This window comes from Mobula birostris, chromosome 23 (assembly GCF_030028105.1).
Source record: "Mobula birostris isolate sMobBir1 chromosome 23, sMobBir1.hap1, whole genome shotgun sequence".
In the NCBI taxonomy this organism is placed as follows: Eukaryota; Metazoa; Chordata; class Chondrichthyes; order Myliobatiformes; family Myliobatidae; genus Mobula; species Mobula birostris.
In genome coordinates, this window is record NC_092392.1 from 12,476,524 (window position 1) to 12,501,495 (window position 24,972).

The 24,972-nt window shown below is 46.3% G+C and overlaps 1 protein-coding gene across 4 annotated transcripts in view; it reads left to right on the forward strand.

Annotated features, from left to right (window-relative positions):
* kcp (kielin cysteine rich BMP regulator) overlaps nt 1-24,972 on the forward strand; it is a 133,147-nt gene that overhangs the window by 102,790 nt on the left and 5,385 nt on the right. For 3 of the 4 annotated variants that reach the window (XM_072241272.1, XM_072241274.1, XM_072241275.1), the window contains 18 exons: nt 965-1,138; nt 4,273-4,452; nt 5,740-6,004; nt 6,535-6,617; nt 9,573-9,740; nt 10,682-10,775; nt 13,282-13,455; nt 14,628-14,710; nt 15,396-15,516; nt 16,571-16,653; nt 18,601-18,700; nt 18,948-19,036; nt 19,159-19,261; nt 20,092-20,234; nt 21,393-21,565; nt 22,558-22,669; nt 22,994-23,095; nt 24,300-24,464. In XM_072241272.1, coding sequence (XP_072097373.1) covers nt 965-1,138; nt 4,273-4,452; nt 5,740-6,004; nt 6,535-6,617; nt 9,573-9,740; nt 10,682-10,775; nt 13,282-13,455; nt 14,628-14,710; nt 15,396-15,516; nt 16,571-16,653; nt 18,601-18,700; nt 18,948-19,036; nt 19,159-19,261; nt 20,092-20,234; nt 21,393-21,565; nt 22,558-22,669; nt 22,994-23,095; nt 24,300-24,464 — 2,412 coding nt within the window. The remainder of the gene's footprint in view (nt 1-964; nt 1,139-4,272; nt 4,453-5,739; nt 6,005-6,534; nt 6,618-9,572; nt 9,741-10,681; nt 10,776-13,281; nt 13,456-14,627; nt 14,711-15,395; nt 15,517-16,570; nt 16,654-18,600; nt 18,701-18,947; nt 19,037-19,158; nt 19,262-20,091; nt 20,235-21,392; nt 21,566-22,557; nt 22,670-22,993; nt 23,096-24,299; nt 24,465-24,972) is intronic. The other variant, XM_072241273.1, reaches the window with a different exon arrangement.

Consider the following 24,972-nt stretch of genomic DNA (forward strand, 5'->3'; position numbering starts at 1 on the left):
GTATCTCAGCAATTGGCAGAGATTCATGAGGAGGGATGAGCAATAGTGAGATGTTCCCTGCTCTTCATATCCATTATATTCATCTGCACCACAGTGGATCTGTGCACCTGGTACCATGGTTGACGGGACTGTTGATACCACGGGTGATGGGAATGTTGGTGCGATGATTGGCTGGGTAACTGATACTTTGATTGACGTGGCAATTGGAACCACATTTGTCTGAGTTGTTTATAACATCCTCAAAATGATCACTGGAAAAGTTGCCAAAAGGGCATTTGGCACTGTGCCCAAGTAAGTAATTGGTACCTTGGGACTGATCTAGTGGATTTTGCTTCTATTCATGCCGCAACACATTTTCAATTTGCTTTCTTTTTTAAGACATTACAGAGCTGTATGCTCATTTTTTTTCCAGCAAACCCAATAATTGTAAAGGTGGTGGAAGAATGAGGGTCTAATGAGTTTAAAGGAAGCATGGGAAAGATATGTTAAAAAGAAGCTTCATCTCTTCTCCCAGCCGAATGTAAAACATCGCTTTTCTCATTTTGAAGAGATGAATAGATCCTAAAAGGAACATCAAACCAGAGCCCTCATAAAGTTAAAGGAAGTATGGATACGAGTCCCTGGTGTCCTTAAAGTTAGAAGTGTCCATGAAATTAAAAAGAGCATGGTAAAATTAAAGGAAAAGCAAGACACAAAATGGGTGAGACAGACACGGAATCATAGGGATTCTAAACGATAGGGTACCAGATTATTACAGTTATACTGTATCATGGTTGAGTGGACAGCTAGAACCATATTTGAGTGGGGTATTGGTAATCTGTTTGTGCACTGTGAAGCTTGGGCTGATACAGGAGCAGTGGTCGGATAGGCAGTGAGTGCTTGGGTGGCTGAAGTGTGCTCTGCATTAAGTAATAGGTTGGGCAGAGAATAGTACAATAATATTTCTTTTGTCTCCTTGCTTTAGAAGGGACAAGTGATCTGTGACACGAAACAGTGCAGGGACGTGCCATGTCCCCACCCTGCAATCAATCACTGTGGCTGTCCAGTGTGTGAGGGCTGTCGGTACAAAGAGAGAGATTGTCAAAATGGTGAAACGTTCCCAGACCCAAACAACAAGTGTAACCGCTGCAACTGTGTGGTAAGGAATAGTGACAGTGCGTGGCTGTGCGCAGTGGGACCAGCCAACCCTCAATCTGTTTTGTTTGTGATGTCCATGCAATTACTCTGACTAACTGGGGAAATACAATATCTGGGCAGAAACAGAAAGTGCTGAGAACACTCAGCAGGTTAAGCAGCATCTGTGGAAACAGTCTTAACATTTCAAATCATGAGAAATTTCATCACAAATATTATCAGAAAAGTAATTTATTTTTTTCCAGCTTGTACATTATTTTTTCATCTGGCGCATTTGACCATGATAAGCGAGACTGAAATGTGTGACAGGAGACAAGATTCTTTTTTCATATTCACTTTCCATTCTGTTATAAGTAAAAGCAGAGACTGCTTCAAAATCTTTCAGTCGAGCAGCGTCTCAATAGGAGGGAAATTCAGAAGATGAGATTAAATGATTACTGATAAATGGCAGCTCATGATTCAAGCAGGACTCAAGCTAAATGTGTGCTCAGGTTGTGTAAATGGGAGTAGAATAATTAAATAGAGCTGTTGTAGAAAGGATGAGAGCAGCTAGTTATGCTCTACAATTGTAAAACTTTAAAGTTTTAGAACAGAATGCTGTTCTGTGCTAAATCAAAAGATTATGTTGAACTGCAGTGAGGCAGGGTAAAAGATTGAGAATGGAGAGTTTAGAATGGAAATCAGATAGATTCATGAAAATATCTAAAGCTCAAATTCATATTGGAAGATGTATTCAGTAAAAGGGTAACATGATCTACAACTGATCTCTAATATAAAGAAGATAGCCTCCTGAACAGCGAGTACAGCCAACAAAAGTGAAATAAGTACGTCTCCCTTTCTTGAATTTTGAGCTTGTGACCTTGGATGGCAGGACGGTAGGAAGTAAATAGGGAGGTGTTGTATCTCCTGGATGTGTTTGGTAAGTGTCATGAGAAAGGATGGGAATGTTATATGTGATTGTAGAGTTGTTGGGGTGGGGCCTGTCCAGTTGGAACGCTGGGAGGGGAAGAAAAGGTATGCTTAGTTTTAGGTGGTGGGTATAGCCACCTAAGCCTTCCAAAACAGGGGAAGCAGGGTAAGCATAAGGGGAACACAATTGGGAATGAAGATAAGCAGTGAGAGGAGAAGTATGGAAAGTGAAATGGGATCATAGAAACCTTCTGAATAATCCCTAGTCAAAGACAATAGGATACTGCTATGTAATATATATAATATATATATATAGGCATCCGTTAGTCTCATGAGACCATGGATTTGCGCCTTGGAAGGTTTCCAGGACGCAGGCCTGGGCAAGGTTGTACGGAAAACCAGCAGTTGCCCATGCTGCAAGTCTCCCCTCTCCACGCCACCGATGTTGTCCAAGGGAAGGGCACTAGGGCCAATACAGCTTGGCACCGGTGTCGTTGCAGAGCAACGTGTGGATAGATTAGATTAGATTATGAGGACACGCAGTCCTCTTTTATTGTCATTTAGTAATGCATGCATTAAGAAATGATACAATGTTCCTCCAGAATGATATCACAGAAACACAAGACAAACCGACTGAAAAATTGACAAAAACCACATAATTATAACATATAGTTACAACAGTGCAAAGCAATACCTTAATTTGATGAAGAACAAACCATGGGCACAGTAAAAAAAAAAGTCTCAAAGTCTCTTGAAAGTCCCATCATCTCACGCAGATGGTAGAAGGAAGAAAAAAAACTCTTCCTGCCATGAGCTTCCCGCGCCGCAAACTTGCCGATGCAGCACCTGGAAGCACCCGACCACAGCCGACTCTTCAGTCTGTCCGAAAACTTCGAGCCTCCGACCAGCCCTCCGACACCGAGCACCATCTCTGCCGAGCACTTTGACCCCGGCCCTAGCAATAGGCAAAGCCGAGGATTTGGGGCCTTCCCCTCCAGAGATTCTCGATCGCACAGTAGCAGCGGCAGCGAAGCGGGCATTTCAGAAGTTTCTCCAGGTGTTCCTCCGTGCTTCTCACGTCTGTCTCCATCAAATCAGGATTGTGCACGGCCCCTAGTTAACACATACAATATCATTTCGGAACGGCCGTGCGTGCTGCATCACGCCGCCATCTTCTCCTCCCCCTTCTGGTTATGTGTCTTGCTTAATGACACAACATGCTGCCTCAGCTGAGGCTCGAACTAGCAACCTTCAGGTCACTAGACCAACGTCTTAACCACTTGGCCAAGCGCCAACACATACTGCTATGTAGGGTGTCATTATCAGAACAGATGCAATAGCAACAGGACATCCTTCTTGTGATCATTCTCCTTGCAGGCTTATAAAGTTTATGGACTTGGTTGATCTGAGTGATTAACAAGTGTGGTTACTTAAGGGTGAGTTTCTCGGAAGCCTCTGTCCTTCACCTGTCGCAGCTCGGTCCAATACCCAAGGGATGGTCCCCTTGAATCGCAGGTGTCAATAGGTTACCCCTGAATTAATGGCATGGACTGTTGGAGATGTCTGTTTGGCTGGTAGTGTAGTGGCATCTACACCGGACTTCGGAGCAGGTGATCCTGGGTTCAGTTTGGCTGGCTCCTTGCACATCTTCCATCCACGCTCAGTTGAGTATCGAGTTAGCAACTCGGACTCATAAAACAGACAACCACTGAAGAAATGGCAAGGTTGCCACCCGATGGGCCAAACAAGGAGGTACTTTACCTTTTTACGTCAAAGTTGCTGGTGAACGCAACAGCCAGGCAGCATCTCTAGGAAGAGGTTCAGTCAATGTTTCGGGCCGAGACCCTTCATCAGGACCAGTCCTGACAAAGGGTGTCAGCCCAAAACGTCGACTGTACCTCTTCCCAGAGATGCTGCCTGGCCTGCTGCGTTCACCAGCAACTTTGATGTGTGTTGCTTGAATTTCCAGCATCTGCAGAATTCCTCGTGTTTACCTTTTTATGCTACTGTTTGAAATAGCTGCCCTTAGACTGGCTGACTGGGACCTTCCAGCAATTCTGTTTTTGTTTCAGATTCCAGCAACCACGATTTAATTTGTGTCCTTTAGCACAGCAGTTTGTAGTTCTTTTTGTAGACAAGAGACCCTACGGCCAGCTTCTTACTTTCCTGTGTTTGCTTCTCTATTAATAATGCTCAGCATGTTTATGGCAGTACGGTGCTTTATTCCAGAATGGAGCAGTTACCTGCGAGCCTGTGCCCTGCCCGTCCGCCACATGTCAGAACCCAGTGTCTCCTCACGGTGAATGCTGCCCACAATGTACTGGGATCTGCCACTACCTGGGTCAGGTGTACGAGAATGGAGTCACCTTCAACTCGCCCACAGAGAAGTGCTCAGAGTGCACTTGCCTGGTAAGTAGCCAGATCCCAGCCCCACCAAATCAAAAGATCCTCATCCCCTAACCAACATGGGTTGTGGGAGGAAATTAATCAAGAGGATGGAGCCCGTGGTGTTATAGAATGCGCAGGAGGGAGTGGGAAATGGTGACTGACGCAGTAAGACTAAGGTGAAAGAAATGTGCCTCATGGCCCATCATCCAAAAAAAGTCTATGACTCATCTTCAACATTATCTCCACATCTTCACTTTTACTCCCTTCCCAGCACATGATCTATTGATCGCACTGCTAAGAGATTCATCAACAAAGCACACATGGCCAAAGATTCATAACATTTTATTGAAGAATATTTCCCTTACTCCTCAACTACTGACCCCTTAGCCTGAAACTGCAGGCTCTGGTTAGAGACTTCCCTGGGGAATAGCCTCTTGTCATCCATCAAGTCCTCTAGGTATGCTATATGTTCAGCTGAGCTCTCCTCTTGGTTGTCTAAACTCCAGAGAATATTCCATCCTGGAAGTGGCTTCTCAGCTCTGTAGGCAGATATCACATACAATCACTCCCCATGTAATATTCCCTCAGCAACTTCCTGTCCGGTCACAGACTACTTCAACAGCTTGTGAACCAAATAGTCATATGTCGTCAGCAAACCTAGGTACATCCTGTTCTCCGTTCCTTCAATGACATCATCTAAAAAGGCGATAAATGTTGGCGGTCCAAGCTCTATTTCTCACACCAGTGCATCGCAGGCTGTGAAAGAACGGTGATAAATGGCACAAGGGCTGTGGGAAGGGAGTGCTTGCAAGCTTAAGTCTGGAAGGACTACTAAGAGTTGGGGAGACCATCTTAAAGGTCTTTGTCAGGTGTCAAAGGTTATGGGGAGAAGGCAGTAGAATGGGGTTGAGAGGGATAACAAATCAGCATGATGGAATGGCAGAGCAGCCTCCCTGGGCTGAATAGCCCGATTCTGCTCTTGTGTCTTTATGGTCTAAAGCAGGGGTTCCAAACCTTCTTAATGCCATGGAGCCTTACCATGAACCGAGGGGTCTGTGGACCCCACGTTGGGAACCCCTGGTCTAAAGGGATGAATTCTTCTGCCCAGTAAGAGAGGGAGAGGAGAGAGTGTCCAAGGTGTCCAATCTTTGATTGTGTTAGCTGCTTTACCAAGCCAGCAAGAAGCGTAGACAGAGATGATGCATGAGGGGATTAGCTGAAGAGTGGGGTTATTGGACCAGGTTTAGCGGGCCAGCTGCCGTGTTCCAGTTTGCTACTCAGGGCTCTTGTTCACTCTTCCACCCTCAGGCTGAGGTGGTGACCTGCCAGCAGAAGCCTTGTCCCGTGCAGTGCACCCATCCAGTCCCCAGTGCCGCCTGCTGTCCCGTCTGCAATCACTGTTTCTTTGAGGGCTTGGAGTACAAAAACCGGAACACCTTCTTCCCTCCATCGGACCCCTGTAAACGCTGCAACTGCCTCACTGGGAATGTGTTGTGTTTGGAGGTTGTGTGCCCTCCGGTAACCTGCTCGGAGCCGATTACTAAACCGAACCAGTGCTGTCAAGAGTGTCCAGGTATGTCCCACCCTTAAGAAGAGCAGGGAAAAACAAATCGGTTGGAAATTCAGAAAGTCAAGTGTACAGGCAGTCCAGTTGTTGTGAAGTCTGTCTATATCTGTCATAGACCTATTCATTGTGACCTCGGAGAGATAGCGAAGAAGATCGAAGATCGTTTAATGTCATTTCCAGTGCACCAAGTGTAAAGGAGAACAAAATAATTGTTACTCCAGATCAGGTTCAGCAGAAAATAACCACAATAAGATGACAATCACGATAATAATTTCAAAAAACACATTAAATATAAATACTTAGATAGCTTATGTACACAGATTGGCTGTATAAGGCAGCTAGGCACAGGAATGTCTGTACATAAAATGGCTGACAGAAAATGGTAAAGTGGTGGTGGTTGGGAGTGTGGGTGTGTTAATATCTTGCTAATAACATGGGTTTCTTTGTAAATATGTAAATTGGGGGTTTACCTCCAAAGAAGAAGATATGTCATGATGAGTGAGATATGTTCAATTGTGTGCTTTGTTTTTCCACAGTCTGTATCCACCAAGGAAAGCATTATGCAGAAGGATCACATTGGGTTTCAACCACAAATCCCTGCTACAAGTGTGTGTGTACAGTGAGTAGCCTATTGATGTCAATCAAAGTAGTAGGTCCTTAGGATCAGCTGGTTACTAACAGCAACAAGAGAGCCACAGTGGGACACAGAATGCCCAGGAGGGGAGGGATGATTACTTAGGGCTCCCACTCTTCGTTAATGTTTCTAAGTCAGTAACATATCCAATGCCAGCACCTGATTTTGAGTCAGAACGTTCTCCAGCACAGTGCAGACGGAGGCAAGATCTCTACAGGGCAGCTTGAGGTAGCTGGAGTTAAACAATGACGTGTACAAATGGTCCCAAGGTTACAAAGAACAATTTTTCGATATTTATTAAATTGATTTGAACTGGTACATTGTCTGTTTGCCTAATGAACGTATGTGGCTGTGACTTTTAAACCCTCTTTGTAGACACATAGAAACATAGAAAACCTACAGCACAACACAGGCCCTTCAGCCTACAAAGCTGTGCCGAACATGTCCTTACCTGAGAAATTACCTAGGGTTACCTATAGCCCTCTATTTTTCTGAGCTCCATGTACCTATCCCAGAGTCTCTCAAAAGACCCTATCTTATCTGCCTCCACCATCGTCACTGGCAGCCCATTCCACACACTCACCACTCTCTGTGTAAAAAAACCTACCTCTGTACCTACTTCCAAGCACCTTAAAACTGTGACCTCTAGTGCTAGCCATTTTACCCCGGGAAAAAGCCTCTGACTATCCACACGATCAATGCCTCTCATCATCTTATACACCTCTATCAGCTCACCTCACATCCTCCGTCGCTCCAAGGAGAAAAGGCCGAGTTCACTCAACCTATTCTCATAAGGCATGCTCCCCAATCCAGGCAACATCCTTGTAACCCTCCTCTGCACCCTTTCTATGGTTTCCACATCGACAAATTAAAGAACTAGGAGCAGAAATAGGCCATCTGGCCCTTCAGGCCTGCTGCTCCGTTCAACAAGGTCTCAGCTCATTGTCACCTCAACATATTCCTACACTATTCTCGTATCCGTGATTCCCGTAATACAGTACATACTTTGTCCAGCATTATGGGGAGTGGGATGTGTTGGTTAGTTGGGGGTTAACTTGTGTTTTTATGTAATCAGTTATATTAAACATCATAGTGTAAGGGAAATGAAATCTAGTACCAGGCAATGTGTTGGAAATCAGCATTACCCAGGAGGCAAGAAGAAAATTGTAAGCAATGTATAGAGGCAAGCGACTCCTGGGAACTCCCTGAGTTTCACCCAGACACTCCCTCAGTGCTGCACTGATGTTGTCCTGGGCATTCTCTAAGCGCTGCCCCAGTGTCCTCCCAGACACCCTCACTACTGACCCGACCTCACCCAGATGCTCCCTCACTCCCTCATTGCTTAGGCCAAGGGTTCCCAGCCATTTGTATGCAATGGACTAAAACCATCTAGCAAGGGGTTCATGGACTCCAGTTTGGGAACGCCTATCTTAGACACTCCCTTGTAGGTGTCCTGATATTGGCCCAAGCACCCCTGTGACGGTGACCAGTTTTTGGCCCAGTTACTCCCACTGAATGGTAAGATACTGGTGACTGCCTGTTCCAAAAGTACCAGCTAACTGAGCTTGTATTTTAAAAGCCAAGTCATTGACATAGATGGGGCTCGAGCTTCATGTCCTGTCAGCCTGAGAAGAATCTGTTTATTCCCATTTTTCACTTTTGTTTAATAAACAGTTTTCATTCTAAGCCAGTACATTGCCCTCAAATCCATATGCCTGACCCTTCATGACCAACCCTCTGTGTAAGACATCTTTGAAACCCTTCTGAGATTAAAATGCAGTACATCCCTGTCTCTGTTCTGCCACTTGCATCCTCAAAGGGCTCAATAAAAAATAAAGAGGATTATTTGGCTATACATTCAAAACAGAGCAAGAATTCGCTGTTGTTGTCAGTGGCCTTTGAGACTTCCCAGCTGGACATCGTACTGGAATAACACGCAACAATGTGGAGATTGTGATGATGTACTCAAGCACTTAGTGGAGCTGTCATCATCTTATGTACACAGTAGAGATTTGGAGGGTTCAATCCCAGACAATGCCAGGCTGTCTCATGCAGAACATCTGCCAAAGTCTGCACTCCACTATCAGAATCAGAATCAGGTTTAATACCTCCGGCATTTGTCGTGAATTTTTTTGACTTTGTGGTAGCATTACAATGCAGTATGTAATAGAAAAAAAGCTGTGAATTACAGTAAGTATATAATATATAATTGTTGAATTAAATTAGTAGTGTAAAAATACAAATTTAAAAAAAGTAGTGAGGTAGTGTTCTTGGGTTCAATGTCTATTTTAAAATCGGATGGCAGAGGGGAAGAAACTGTTCCTGAATCGTTGAGTGTGTGCCTTCAGGCTCCTATACCTCCTTCCTGATGGTAACAATAAGAACAGGGCATGACCTGGGTGGTGGGGGTCCTTAATGATGAATGCCGCCTTTCTGAGGCATCACTCCTTGAAGATGACCTGGATATTACGGAGGCTAGTGCCCACGATGGAGCTGGCTAAATTTACAACTCTCTGTAGCTTACTTCAATCCTGTGAAGTAGTCACACCCCAACCCCCGTGCAGCCAGTTAAAATGCTCTCCATAGTACATCTGTAGAAATTTGCGAGCATCTTAGGTGATGTAGCGAATTTGGTCAAACTGTTATGAAATATAACCCCTGTCATGCATTCTTCGTAGCTGCATCGATACGTCCTGCCCTTTCTCGCTTACACCTGCTCAAGTTCTCTAGCTCCCTCTCCCTCGTTGCATGGTTTTTATCACGCACATTCTGCGGTCTGCTCATGCTCTCGTTCACTTATGCTCTCTCTCCTCACGACATTCTGTGCCTCTCTCTTTCCTATGTGCTCTGTCTTGGTCCCTCTCACTATATTCCTGTCTTGCATGGTCTCTGTCTCTCACTCCACCACCCTCTCACTCTACGCATTCTTCCTCCCTGTAGCGAGGCAGGGTGACCTGCTTGGAGCCAGAATGTGAGGTCACGTGTCGGTACCCCGCACACATTCCTGGCCAGTGTTGCCCAGTTTGTCGCGACTGCTACTTTGAAGACAACATCTACAGAGACGGGGAATCTTTCAGACCGGACCCCTGCAGAGACTGTTCATGCAGCGTAAGGACTAATTTAAATCGAAGGTTAAAGATTAGCTTTGTTTCTCACACGTACATCGAAACATACGGTGAAATGCATCACTTGTGTCAATTCAAATCAGCAAGGGTTGTGCTGGGTAGTCCCCAGGTGTTCCCATGGTGCCCATGCCACCCTCTTGATTGCTCTGTAGGTAATGTTCTCTCCATAGAAATAGATCTACTGCAATGAATCATGGTTGGAAGTTCTCTGGTGTGACCCACAGACCCCATTCACTTACGCTGGGCAGGCAACAAAGCAAGCCCACCACGCTGCTTGGATGAAGAGTAAGTGTTGCTTCCAGGGCGGTCACCAGGAGACAGGTGAGCAGCGGATGTGGTGAGGATCTCATATGGAAATCATTTTACCCTCTCTTTAGTGAGGATCTCCACCAATCACTTAAACTCAACCTGTTGCGGAGTGCTAGTCTTTTGCACGAAGCTTTGAAATTCGGATCTCCCTTTCCTTTCCAAAAGGAAGGAATTCTGAAAGAATTCCGACAACAAATCTCCTTGCCAATCCATGGGTCTGGCAGGATCACAGATGGAAAAGTGAGTAAGTTTGGGTAGAGAGTGGGAATGTGGTCTCACCAGCCTGGAAGTAACCTCCCCCGACACCTCCTGTGCACAGCAGATGCATGGATGGTGGAACTACAGTCCTGGCTGGGTCTACGGTGGTGAAGCCGTGGGTTTTCTCCCAGTATGAGGAAGAGACCCCTGTGATAACTTCCCTCCGTCAATTTGGCCCAGACTGACTTGCTGAAGACCCTGGAACGGAAGTCATGTGCACTCTCAGTAGCTCCTCATGGTGTGCCACCACATTACACCAGAAGTGTTGGCTTGATTAATGGGGATCTGAATAACGGACAGTTGGGTTGAAGGCCAGGTATTCAGCTCACGTTGTGACGTTTAATCCCTCTGTTGCAGGGCGGTGATGTTCACTGTTTGACCATTGAGTGCCCAACACTTAACTGTGGTCAACAGGTTACACCTGCGGGATCTTGCTGCCCACAGTGCCGAGGTAAGATTCTGTTCCCCCACCCCTGCTCCTCACCTCTCCCTACCTCTCTCCATTTCCCTCCTTTGCTCTCCCTTCCTCCTTCACCGCCCCTCTCCCTCACCTCCTGCATCTCTTTTCCATTCCCTTCAAGCTCCAACCCCTCCATCCCCCTCCCATCCCCAACCCTGCCCTAAGTAGATACAGGGGCACATGAACTGTTGATTTCAGCTTTGGCAGACACTGAGCTACCCCTCATCCCTCCTCTCAGGATCTTCGCCCAGTGAGAAAAATCTAACGGGTTCTTGCTGATCACTGTCCAGCAATCCTTTCCTAATTCCAGCTGTGACCTTTCTTCCCCTACCCCAAAGTCATTGGATCCAATTTTGTTACCACAGCCTGATTCAACCATCGACCACCCAACTGTCCTGGTCTAATTACGTGATTTTAGACCACAGGGGAAATGTGACTGGACCATTAGGAGTGCCAAAACACTGTGACTGGGGAGGAGCATGAAGTCACTGAAATCAGACCAGTCAATGGATTGAATCAGGGTTTAACGGAAGGGTCCATCGTTGCCAAGTACGTCACCCTCAGACTCGTGGACCCATTTATAGCCCAGAATGTGCTGGCGTTGATGCATCTGTCACCTGGTTCCCTCGTGAAATCCAATCGCAGAGTCCATTTACGATGGATTTCTCAAGCATTACACCAGCATAGCCCCCTCTGAAGTTCTCAGGCAGGCAGACCAGCTGCAGAATCAGTGACCACAGTAACTTGACAGTGGATTCCCAGCCAGTAGATTAGGGCAAAAAAGGGTAATAGAGTCATAGAGAAGTAGAGCACAGAAACAGGGCTTTCGGCCCATCTAGACTGTGCTGAATCATTTAAACTGCCTAGTCCCATCAATCTTCACCGGGATCATAGCCCTCCATACCTCTACCCTCTAGTGATTAGTGGAGATAAGATCCTTCCTACAGAGAATGGTAAAGTGATCCCAATATGAGGTCCTCACCACTCCCACTACTCGCCTCTCTCCTGATGCCCTGAGAGCAACACTTGCTCTCCATCCAAGCCACTTGGTGGGCTTGCTTGGTGAGATAGGTTATTCATTTATATTTTCAAGTTTATATTAATTTTTTACGCAATTTAAAGTAATCGTAATACCAGAGATATATCAGAACTGTTGCAAAGTCACAACAGCCCCCATGGATGGTGAGCTGTGCCCACTTCCTCCTCTCCTGTCACAGGCTTGGGGCATTACTGGGGTGGGTTTCAGCAATCATATGAGGTCACCATCCTGGTGTAGCCTCCCCTCACACCTCCCTGATGAGGCGGGTTAGCTCAATCGGACTTCTGCATCCCGCCCAGCTAAGTGTGGGTGGGAACTGCAGATGCAGGGTCTGGGTGGCAAGTGGAATATAACTGGAGTTGTCCCAGTGTAGTTGGACCTGACGATGGAGAGGTCTCAGGTGATAAGATAAACACCTAGGACAGAATGCCAAGGTGTGTGATGTTGAGGCTCTGTAAGGCACTCTTGAGACCACACTTGGAGTATTGTGTGCAGTTTTGGGCTCCTTATTTTAGAAAGGATATACTGACGTGGGAGAGGTTTCAGAGAAGGTTCACATGAATGATTCCAGGAATGAAAGGGTTACCGTATGAGGAATGTCTGGCAGCTCTTGGGCTGTATTCCCTGGAGTTCAGGAGAATGAGGGGGGATCTCATAGAAACATTCCGAATGTTAAGAGGCCTGAACAGATTAGATATGGCGAAGTTATTTCCCATGGTAGGGGATTCTAGGACAAGAGGGCACAACTTCAGGATTGAAGGACATCCTCTTAGAACTGAGATGTGGAGAAATTACTTTAGTCAGAGGGTGGTAAATCTGTGGAATTTGTTGCCATGAGTGGCTGTGGAGGCCAGGTCATTGTGTGTGTTTAAGGCAGAGATAGATAGGTTCTTGATTAGCCAGGGCATCAAAGGGTATGGGGTGAAAGCAGGGGAAGAATTGGATTAGCCCATGATTGAATGGTGGAGCAGACTCGATGGGCCAAATGGCCTACTTCTGCTCCTATATCTCATGTTCCTATGGTCTGAAAGGGTGTAAATGATGTTTTCAGTGGTCAGGTAGTATCTTGGCCATGGTGCTGAAGGCAGAGCTAAACAGAAAAGAGAGATTGGGTCTGGAGGAGCTACAAGAATAAGGGATCCAGTCCATGCGGTGTGTTGGAGCATACAAGTAAAATAGAGAATACCTGTCAGGGAAAATATTAAAGGGTTGGGAAAAGATCTCATCTCTCTTGACAATTAGGGATGGATCACAAGGGTCACAAACTGATTTTTCTTCCTGTAATTACTGGCAACAAGTCTGGTCTCAAGGTTATGAAGCTGTCCTGTCTGAGGTAACAGCTGCCCTCTATCAGTTGGGCTGCAGGATACAATAATATTCCAGCATGATGTCCAACAGTCAAGGATTGTTTGGTCTCTCCCTTTGATGTTAATTAACCTTCTGTGTCATCAATTCAAGGATGTATATACCTCGGGAAGGAATACCAGGAAGGAGGAACTTGGTTTGATCCTTCAGTTCCCTGCCTGACTTGTATGTGTATAGACACAGTCACGACCTGCTCAGAAATCCATTGCGTCACTCCATGCAGGAATGTTATCCATGTGACTGGGGAGTGTTGCCCCCTTTGTGCAGGTATGTGCTGCCAGGAAAGTGCAATTATTATCTCTCCCTAATTGTCCTCTTGCACGTGGTGGTGAACCGCTATAATCAGTGTGATGAAAGTACCTCACAGTGCTGTAGGGTTGCAGGATTAGATGCAATGTTAATGAAGGATGGATAGGGGACATGCACGATGCTGCAAGACTCTGAGAGGTCCTTGACCTTCCTGCTAGTACAGGTCATGTGCTTGAGAAGGTTCTGTCAATGAAGCCTATTCGAGTCTCTGCATTACATTTTGTAAATGGAACATACCACAGCCACAATGAAATGGTGATGGAGGGGGTGAAAGTTTTGAGTTGATGAGTGGCTGGTAAAGGAGGCTTCTCTGGTAGAAATGATTTTTGAGTTGTGTGACAAGTCAATTACCATTATCAAATACTCTGTTTTAAACATCTTGGTGGCCACTATTGACCATAAACTCCACCCACATAAATATTCTTGCTACAACCTCATTACTTCCCAAAGCCTTCTCACCATCAACAAAGTAGATTGAGCGTACGTTGGACACACTCACTGTCTTCTTGTTTAGATTGGTGCATCCCCAACACCCACCCACTGATACCTTTCGGAACAGAGCAGCCCTTTTGATAGGCACCCTGTCGACCACTGTAAACAACATCCTTCATTGACACACATCGACCATAGTATGTAGCATCTGCAAAGTGGCAGTCAGTATGGTTTTTCATAGATTCTGCTGATTTCTTTGTTTTTCCTGGAAATGCCTGCAAATGAAAGAATCTCAATGTAGTGTATGGTAACATATACAGTGCATACTTTAATAATAAATTTACTTTGAACTTTGAACATTTAAGTGTTTTGCAGCAACTTACCAAGACTTCCACCAACCGGGACAAGTAACAGGCCGTAGGGATGCCAGCAACTACTTCTGTCCTTCCAGTCACACCAAGTTTATGGTTGATCCTTAGTTTCTGGGTTAATATCCTAGGACTCTATTCTAACAGCACTGTGAGTGTGCCATTTCCAGACACTGCCACAGTTCTTGCTGGTGTTTCACTGCAACCACCATTTGAACAATTAGGAATGGGCGTTAAATACCGGCCTTACAAATGATACTCATATTCTGTCAAGAGTTAAATGCACCATCCAGCATTAATGATGACATTTACATCTTTGGCACTTCTCAGATTGCATTTATGACCAACGTGTGTACGGCCCTGGAGAGAGTTTCCATCCCAACCATGATCCCTGTGAAATCTGCACCTGTGAGGTAAGAACTGGTCCTGGCAATAGAGAAAGACTGAGAATGCTATCTGAACTTGCAGTTCGTATTCCTACAAAAAGAGAACCATGTTCCAGAGCAACCTAGAAAGCATTCAGGCTCAGAGATTATCACTTTCAAAAGCAGCTGCTAGAACCAGTGGCAAGAATTGTCTTGTGCAGATAAAACGGGAAAGCATCCAGCTTAGTTTCAGTAAGACTCTGTGACTAGGGTGACAGAATCAATGATCGGATAAACCATAAAATCAGTCCCCATTTGGCAGAAGAGAAACCTTAGGGAAAATGTTCTATGTGTGGGAGTAGGGACTGTTACTGGGAGGTTGGTGCTTGTTTGGGAATAGGGACTTTTCCTTGGGAGGGTGGTCCCTGATTGGGAGTAGACATCAGTGTGCTTTCTATCCCCGGCAAGGGGAGGATGGTCCATAATTGAGAACACAGAGACCAAGAGGTAGAGAGACCCTGGAAGGTTGAGAGTCTATGATTGAAGGTTTTATGAACATTCACAAATGTTATTATTTCTTTCCTTGCGGCTGAGGGAGTGCTTAGCCGGAACCTACTCCAAGTAAGTAAGTCATGTAAGGAGTTTCACCAGGTACACTATAAATGCTGTTACCCTTCCTTGCTGCTCTGTCCTTAAAGCTGAGCCACACTAATGGTGTCCCCTCTCTTCATAGGTGATGGTAGATGGAGAGCAGCACCTCCGGTGTTACCGCCGTCAGTGTCCCAGCCTGGTGGACTGCCCGAGGGATTTGATCCTTGCCCCAGATCCGGCTCACTGTTGCCCCAGCTGTGCCCGTGAGTAATGCCACTGTCTGTTTCCTTCTGTTTGTTCATACCAGCTTTTCCAGAGGAATAGAATCAAAGATCTTTGTGAAATCTAAGGATATGATGCCCACTGTCCTTATCCATTTTGTCTCCTCAGATAAAATTAACCTGTTAGATTGGCCTTTAGTAAGATTATAACCCTTTGTTGGTTATTTATTATGCTTAAGTAAACCACCAGATTGTCCCTTCCTTTGGATGAAACCCCAAGGATTGAATCAAGTTAACTACATTTTTTTGTTTAATTCTTTAATCCAATTAGTTGAAATGTCTAGACACAAGAGGCACAGCAGATGCTGAAAATCTAGAGCAAAGCAGATAGTGTGCTGGAGGAGCTCAGCAGGTCAGGCAGCATCTATGGATGAGAATAAGTAGTCGACGTTTCAGGCTGAGACCTTTTACCATGAGTCCTGATGTCAGGCCTCGGCCCAAAACGTTGACCATTTATTCCTGACGAAGGGTCTCGGCCTGAAACGTCGACTGCACCTCTTCCTAGAGATGCTGCCTGGCCTGCTACGTTCACCAGCAACTTTGATGTGTGTTGCTTGAATTTCCAGCATCTGCAGAATTCCTGTTGTTTCCTCTTGCACATTGTGTGTATTGCATTTGTAACATCTTTAGTGTTAAAGGGAAAAAAAAGCATGCATTCAAGATCTCCAAAACAATTATCAGCAATGACGAACTATTTAAATCTGATTTTGTTTAAAAAAGTGAAGCAAATGGTACAGAGCACGACCGTACCCACCAACAGAACTGTGCTAACCATTGACTGACGTTGTTGTTATTCCATAGGATCTCGTGTGCTCGTCTGAAAGGATAGGTGCTCCTTCAGTATTAGTGTAGTGCTTCCTTAGCACAGTCCTTCCGATGTGTGACATTCCCTGTCCTAGCGATCTCTTTATTGAAAGGAACAGAGTGCTTAGTTTTAAAATGACTCCCTTAAAACTTGTAAGTTTAAAATTTTAAAATGCAATGAAAAGCAGACCAATTAAACTGCATGATTAATAACCTGTCACTTTGATCACAGAGCCATTGAGTAACTGCACTACTGGCCTGGTAGGGAATGAGCTCTTTGCCACTGATGACCCCTGCTACACCTGCCAGTGCAAGGTAAGAGATGGAAAAAGAGATTACAGTGCAGGGAATAATGTAGAACCACTGCTTGTTGTGCAGGTCAGACACTGGAGCGACACTCCAGTGCGGTGGACATGTGGGGTACCGATAGAACAAACACTCACTGTACAGGTCGGCCACTGGACCAGTACTCACTGTACAGGTCAGGCACTGGACCAGTACTCACTGTACAGGTCGGGCACTGGACCAGTACTCACTGTACAGGTCGGACACTGGACCACCACTCACTGTACAGGTCGGACACTGGACGAGCATTCACTGTACAGGTCGGACACTGGACCACCACTCACTGTACAGGTCGGACACTGGACCAGTACTCACTGTACAGGTCGGACACTGGACCACCACTCACAGTTGAAGGTGGACACCAGTTCACTGCTATTGGGAGAGGACAGAGGGGACTAGAAAATGATGTTTAAGATAAATGAATTGAGTTGTGGATTTGGGTTATTTGAGCTTGGTCATGGCACCCACGCAGCCTCTGGTTTCTATGCATGGGAAAAGAGCTGACTCCGTACCGTGCTGTTCACTAGTCCCTCGGGTTGCTCCTCCCTTTCGCACCTGTGGCACATTGGGCAGCATTTTGTCCATTGCTAGCTCAACACTCAACCCAGCATGGATGGAAAGTGTGCAACGTGCCAGCCGGATTTGAACCTGGGACCATTCTCCTCAACAGTCCAGTGCTGATGCACTCCACCACCTGCTGGCTAATCCCTCAGGATTGTACAGTTTATTCCGGAACTCTATTTGCTCCTGAGAAATCAACTGCCATCTTATTCACATCATCGATTCTTGTACACAATCAGAATCACATTATCACTCCTACCGTGAGGCAGTTTAGTGGCAGTGTGGACAGAGCTCAACTCAGTTATTTTTCACGTTAACCCTGCTTCCTTTTTCCTTACCCACTATAGTATATGCTTTAGTGCTTAGGACCTGTGCCGGTGGCCATGGGCAGTAGATCCAATCCAACAGAGTACCAACCTGTATCCACTGTGTCTATGACTATGACTTCGGTACCAGGGTGTAAAGTCAGTAGCTGATGGGAAGCTCCTCCTGATGTGAAGGTTTGATGCACACAAGCACACAGCCCATTGGAACTCAAACAATGAGTAGACCAGGAATTAGGAACTGCATCCTGGAGTCAGTCAGTGAGTTCAAACCCTCTTGGACATCCTTTCCCGTTCATCTAAAGCTCTGCTGCTTGTGTTCTGATGTGACCTTCAGTCTGTGATTCCTGCCCAAGGGTGACTCTACTTTTGAAATCTGACTTTGAGCTTAGATCCCTCTGTGGGCGGTGAGCAAGGAGCCCAGAAACTGATAGTTGTAAAGAGTAAAACTCCGTAGCACTGTCTGCATTTTAGCTAGCGTCAGAATTGTCAGATGTTAAAAGGCCAACGTATCTCCTGGATGAGCATTGATAAAATGACAAAGGAATTGTTGACAAATCTCAGCAATCGTTCTCCATCAGTTAGTTCACGTGGGGCAAGGAAGTTCCCAGTGATGGAAAGTTCTGAAAACTATCAAAGTCCAATGACACCATATGACAAGGCACCCAAACCTGACGTCTGATTGTCAGGCCCACCCACCCTGACACTCGTAGCAACATCTCCCCAGTGATCGGGCTTTGACAAGGCCATCGTGGCAGATAGCGGTTGATAAAGGATTGAAGTGACATTTGATTTGTTTAACAAAGATGTTTACGTTATCATGGGTCCCACACTCAGGCTGTCCAGTGATTTCTCAGGAGCAAGCAGAGTCGCTGAAATAAACAGTAAGACCCTGAACGGGCGGAGATGAGCACCGAGCCTGCTTCCCCCCACCCCCACTTCATCCATCGAGAGCAGCGTGTCTTCACCGGAATGGGTCAGCCTGTATGTTACTTTTTAAACCGGCCCATTGAATGTTGTGTTTTTATTGCAGGATCTAACTTGGATCTGCGTCCGTCAGAGTTGCCTACCGCTCAGCTGCCCTGTGTCTGAGCAGTTTACTCCGGCAGGTGCCTGCTGCCCAGTCTGTGACGGTACAGTTACTTCCTGTTGTCTACCAATTTTTTTTTTCCTTTCCAGCGAACTTACTGTATGTGATTCATTATTACTTTGCTCTCTGCTCTTGCCAGATCTTTGCTATGTATATAAACTGTTGCTACCTTAGGTGTGTTACAGAGCACTGTTGTGGGAGCTTTATTCTCTTACCTGATCTGTGCCAAGGTTACTCAGCTTGTCTCCCCTGTGCTGTAAGTGACTACAGTTTTCCTATTTATTCTGCAGAATGTGTAATCGAGGGTGAGAAGCGCCGTGTTTCTGACGGTGAAACCTGGACTGACTCCTTCGATGAATGCGTCACGTGCTCCTGCAATGTAAATCACTTTGGCAATTTTCTCTTGTGCCAGCACCAATCCTTGCATGCATTTTGTTAGCACCCACTCACCTGATCACAATTCTCTCCCAGTTACTGACTCGTCTGTTCGGTCTTCCATAGCTTGGACATGTTGAGTGCCACATTGAAGAATGTCTCTCTGTCATCTGCCACGATGGCCTTGTCAAAGTCCGATCACCGGGGAGATGTTGCTACGAGTGCCAGGGTAGGTGGGCCTGATGGTCAGACGGCAGGTTTGGATGCTTTCTCATATGACCATAAGACTTTGAGACATAGGAGCAGAAATAGGCCATTCAGCCCATTGAATCTGCCCCACTATTTCATCATGGTTGATTTGCTTTCCCTCTCGATCTCATTCTCCTGCCTTCTGACGGTAACCTTTGACACCCTTACTAATCAAGAAACTATAAATCTCTGCTTTAAATATACCCATTGAATTGGCCTCCACTGCCATCTGTGATTGCCAGAAATTCACCACTTTTTTGGAAAAAGAAATTCCTCATCTTCTCTGTTCTAAGAGGGATGCCCTTGTTTGCTGAGGCTGTGCCCTCCAGTCCTAGACTCCCCCCACTATTGGAAACATCCTCTTCCTGTCCACTCTATCTAGGCCTTTCTGGTGCCATTGCACCTTTGATTGGAGGGAAGAGCGACTCATTTTGAGGGGATTTTAAAAGTGGAGGATTTCTCTGTTAAAAACATAAAGATTAAAAATTAGCTTTATTTGTTACAAGTACATCAAAACATAAAATGAAATGTGTCGTTTGTGTCAGATCAAATCAGCAAGATTGTACTGGGCAGCCCACGAGTATCACCCATGCTTTTGGCACCAAGGTAGAATTCCCACAACTCACTAACACTAACTGTGTGTCTTCGGAATATGCAAGAAAACTGGAGCACTCAGTTTCCCTGTGGTCACGGAGTGAACCTGCAGGTAGCAGTGGAAATTGAACCCCAACCGATAATCGCTGGCACCGTAAAGCTGTGCGCTGATCAGTACTCTACCGTGCCGCCCTGTTCACTGATGTGTCTCTGCAGATCCCAGGGTCTCGTGCAGCTACCATGGAAAATTGTATCAATCAAACCAACACTGGGAAGTGAATGAATGTACCACCTGCACCTGCGTCTCCGGGGAAGTCCACTGTCAGACCGAGCACTGCCCACAGCTCACCTGTTCATCGGTAGGTCAGGCTGGGTGGGGTCGGGGGGAAGGAAACGGGGACAGGGATGGACACTTTGCACAGTAAGTCAACAGCTGGACATAGCAGATGATTTTGACACAAAATCACTGACAACAAAAGAATGACTTAGAAACTGGAATATGTTTATGGTACTTAGATAAGATTTTTATATAGCGGAACATAACTGAGAGAGTTACAGGTTGAATCCAATTAAAAGATTTCATTACATTCATGCATAGAATAACAGGCACCAGGAGTATCTTCTCCTGTCCTGGTCCTTTCCCCAGACATCCCACCTCTCCCGGAAGTTCCGGGAGTCTCCCGTATATTAATAGTGGCTCCCTGATGCCCGCAAATTATATACAATATCATGGAAATCAATTTTTTTGAGAGCAAGCGAGAGAGAAAACAAGCGAGAGAGCGAGAGCTCGAGAGGGAGAGCGCGCGCACGCCATGGCAGAGTGTTCCAAAAAAAGAAAATATAAAACGTACGTCACCCCAGACTACGCTAAAGTGTACCCCTGCCTAATAGGGGTCAAAAATAATGACAGTGTTGCTCGCTGCACTGTTTGCAACAGTGACTTTTCTATTGCCCATGGTGGGTTAAGACTGTAAAAGACATGTTGAGGTGAGTTTAACAGGTGTCATTCGTTTATTAGCATAGCTAACATTATTTAAGCTAGCTGGCCAGCTGCTAAGGAGCTACTCTATTGCAGACATCCCACCTCTCCCGCAAGTTCCGGGAGTCTCCCGCAAATTGATGGTGCTACCTCCCTGAAATGAGTTGTTGCAGGGTGGGATGTCTGTTTCCCACTCACCTGGCTTCACCTATCACCTCCAGTCAGCCTCTTCCCCTCCCCCCACCTTTTTATTCTGGTATCTTCCCCCTCCTTCTCAGTCCTGAAGAAGGGTCTCAGCCTGAACCGTCAACTGTTTATTCTTTTTCATGGATGCTGCCTGACCTGCTGAGTTCCTCCAGTGTTTTGTGTGTGTTACCCAGGAGTGAGATGCAGGCTGGTGTATAATCAAGCAGTCTCAGGCAGGGTAGGCTATTTATATATGGGAATGTCCACTGGCTGTCTGCAGTTAGTAACAGCGATGACTAACCAGGGTTCAGGGATGTACAGTTCAGTTGCTATCTTGCCCTTTGCCTGTTAGGATGAGAGCCCTGTACTGATCCCAGGAATGTGTTGCCCTCACTGCATTCCCCGCCCTGCTACCTGCATGGTGTTTGGAGACCCTCACTACCTCACCTTCGATGGGAAGATGATCCACTTCCAAGGAGCGTGCAGCTACATCCTTGTTGAGGACTGCGAGGGAGGAGACTTCAGGTTGGTGTCTCAATGAAGCATTGCAAACCAGCAGGTCTTGAGTATGCAACGGGTTTTGATGCAAATGGAAATTAACGAGGCCAGTAACCACATCCTGACCCAGTCCTTCCTCTTTCCCTCTCTCTGTGCCACTGACCATCCCTCTCCCATTGTCTATCATGCCCTGCATTCCCAACTTGTACTTTCTACCTGCCACAAGTTCTGGATCTCATGTACTGATAAGAGGGCTATTGCTCCAATAAATCCATGGCAGCTCCCAATGGAACATCCATTAATCACATTACTCCTCTTTTTCTCTGTCACTATCATCGTCATGTGGCATGTTGTATGATGTGGGTGATCATGGTCTTTAATCATCATCTGTCTTTAATCTGATGGTTGCCCAGTGGGGGGGGGGGGGGGAGGGGAAATGGGGAGGTCCCCTTCACGTTGTTTCTATAACTTTCTCTATCCATGACCATGAATTGTTCTTGGCAAATTTTTCTACCTATGTAATTGGTTTGCCATTGCCTTCTTCTGGGCAGTGTCTTTTTCTCAGTATCCCTGTAACTTATTCCCTCGTACTTGCCCTTCAACTATCCTTTGATCCTTTTGCCCTTTACCTACAGTAATGGGTTATCCTGGCACCTGGATCAGCGAGGCAACAGGACTACCTGTTGGCCCACCGTGGATTTAATGTAAATGTCATCCACTGATTTGTGTTCGATATCTCTCCCTCTCCCCCTCTCCCCCTCTCTCTCTCTCTCTCTCTCTCTCTCTCTCTCTCTCTCTCTCTCTCCTCTCTCCCTCTCTCCCTCTCTCCCTCTCCCCCTCTCCCCCTCTCCCCCTCTCCCCCTCTCCCCCTCTCCCCCTCTCCCCCTCTCCCCCTCTCCCCTCTCCCCCTCTCCCCTCTCCCCCCTCTCCCCCCTTTCCCCCCTTCTCCCCCCTCCCCCCTCACTCTCTCACTCCCTCACTCTCTCTCTCGTCCTGAGTATTTTATCTTCACTCCACAGTGTCCGTGTGACCAACGAGGATCGAGGTCGAAAAGGAGTGTCATGGACCAAAGAAGTGACAGTGCTGATCGGGGACCTGAATGTCCAACTTCTCCAAGACTGGGTTGTTATGGTAACCGAACAGATTATTACAGCTCGTTAGCTGAAGGGTTGAGTGTACGTAGGGTGCTGAATGTGAAAGGATGTTATAACTGTGAATTTCACAATGAGGTTGTTGTGGGCATTGCTGACAGCCACAGTAATGCTGCAGGGTACAAGAGGGCCTGACATGAGGTGGTAGGCAGTAATTGCGCAGAATGCAGTTCACATTTACGGCCTCATCTGAGGGCTTAAGAAGTTTCCCAAGCCCAAGGTATGATGTCACCCAGATGAGCCAGACTGTGTCACACCAAGCTCTTCTTTCTCCGTGTCCCAAGAGATACCTTTGTGTTTGCAGGTGGACAGCCGCAGTGTGTCTCTGCCTTTTCTGCAGGAGCCATACGTCTTCATCGAGAGAAGAACCAACAATATCTTGCTCAACACCAACATCGGCGTGAAGGTGAGAAAGACACACTCGTTCCATTAGCCGCAGGGTGGAGGGGGAGGAGACAGTTGCTCCAGTCTTTTCCAATAGGGTGTAAGGGGAGAGAGTCAGAAATGTGTTGGTGGAGCAGAAGAAGCTGAGTGTGTATCTTCAAGCTCCTGTACCTCCTCCCAGGTGGTAGTACTGAGAAGTCCTGTAGTCACATTATCTGCAGCTTAATGTGAAAAAGACTAAGGAGCTGGTGGTAGACCTGAGGAGAGCTAAGGTACCAGTGACCCCTGTTTTCATCCACGGGGTCAGTGTGGACATGGTGGAGGATTACAAATATCTGGGGATACGTATTGACAATAAACTGGACTGGTCAAAGAACACTGAGGCTGTCTACAAGAAAGGTCAGAGCCGTCTCTATTTCCTGAGGAGACCGAGGTCCTTTAACATCTGCCGGACGATGCTGAGGATGTTCTATGAGTCTGTGGTGCAGACACCAACAGAATCAACAAACTCATTCATAAGGCCAGTGATATTGTGGGGATGGAACTGGACTCTCTCACGGTGATGTCTGAAAAGAGGGTGCTGTCTAAGTTGCATGCCCTCTTGGTCAATGTCTCCCATCCACTACGTAATGTACTGGGTGGGCACAGGAATACATTCAGCCAGAGACTCATTCCTCCAAGATGCAGCACAGAACGTCATAGGAAGTCATTCCTGCCTGTGGCCATCAAACTTTACAACTCCTCCCTTGGAGGGTCAGACACCCTGTGCTGATAGGCTGGTCCTGGACTTATTTCATAATTTACTGGCATAATGTACATATTACTATTTAACTATTTATGGTTCTATTACTATTTATTATTTATGGTGCAACTGTAACGAAAACCAATTTCCCCCTGGGATCAATAAAGTATGACTATGACTAGTCCTGTACCTCCTCCCTGGTGGTAGTACTGAGAAGTCCTCTAGTCCTGTATCTCCTCCCTGGTGGTAGTACTGAGAAGGGGGCATGTCCTGGATGGCAAGGGTCCATCATGACGGATGCTGTGTTTTCAAGGAATCGTCTTTGAAGATGTCCTCGACGGTGCCCATCAGGGAGGTGGCCGAGGAAACCAAAGTAACATATTCCCTTCTGTTTTTCATTCCCTGTCTGACCACTTCCCCCCATGGATCCTTGACTCAATGAGTTGAGTATTTGATGTTCCTGGTCTTTCCTTGTTCCCTGCAGGTCCTGTGGAATGGTAAATCTCACCTGGAAGTGAGTCTGCCTGGAACCTATAAAGGCCAGGCATGTGGGCTGTGTGGAAACTTTAACAACTACCCCCAGGATGACATGAGGATCCGCAGCGGACAAATCGTCAGCTCAGAAGCAACATTTGGGAACAGCTGGAAGGTGGGTCCTGAGGGCAAGTCAGAACTGAGCCGTGGCTGTGTAGCGATCCCGTTGGCTAAAGTGTCACACTTACTGAAAGTTGTTTCCTAACCAGCAGTGATCATTGCTTGGAAGGGTAAGGCAAGAAAGCTTTGTATATCAGCAGGCAGAGAGCAACCATCTGGTCAGATGTGAGACAGCACTCAGCAAAGTGGGGGGGCAAAAATAAGAACTTGCATTTCTGGGAACAACTTGTGATATCCAAGCAGCAGTCTTAAGTATAGCCACTTTGCAAGGCAGGAAACGTTGCATTAAGTGTACAGAGGCAAAATCCTACAAAATGGTGACCACGTGGTCTATTTTGGTGTCATTAACAGAGGGATAAACACCGAGTCAGGATATCAAAAATATTGTGTTTCAAAATGACATCAATGGAATTTTTACACCCAGCAGAGAGAGCTGACGGGATCTTTGATCTGAAAGTGGCAATTCTGAACGAGCGTTGTTCCTTTAATATTGCCCCTCCAGC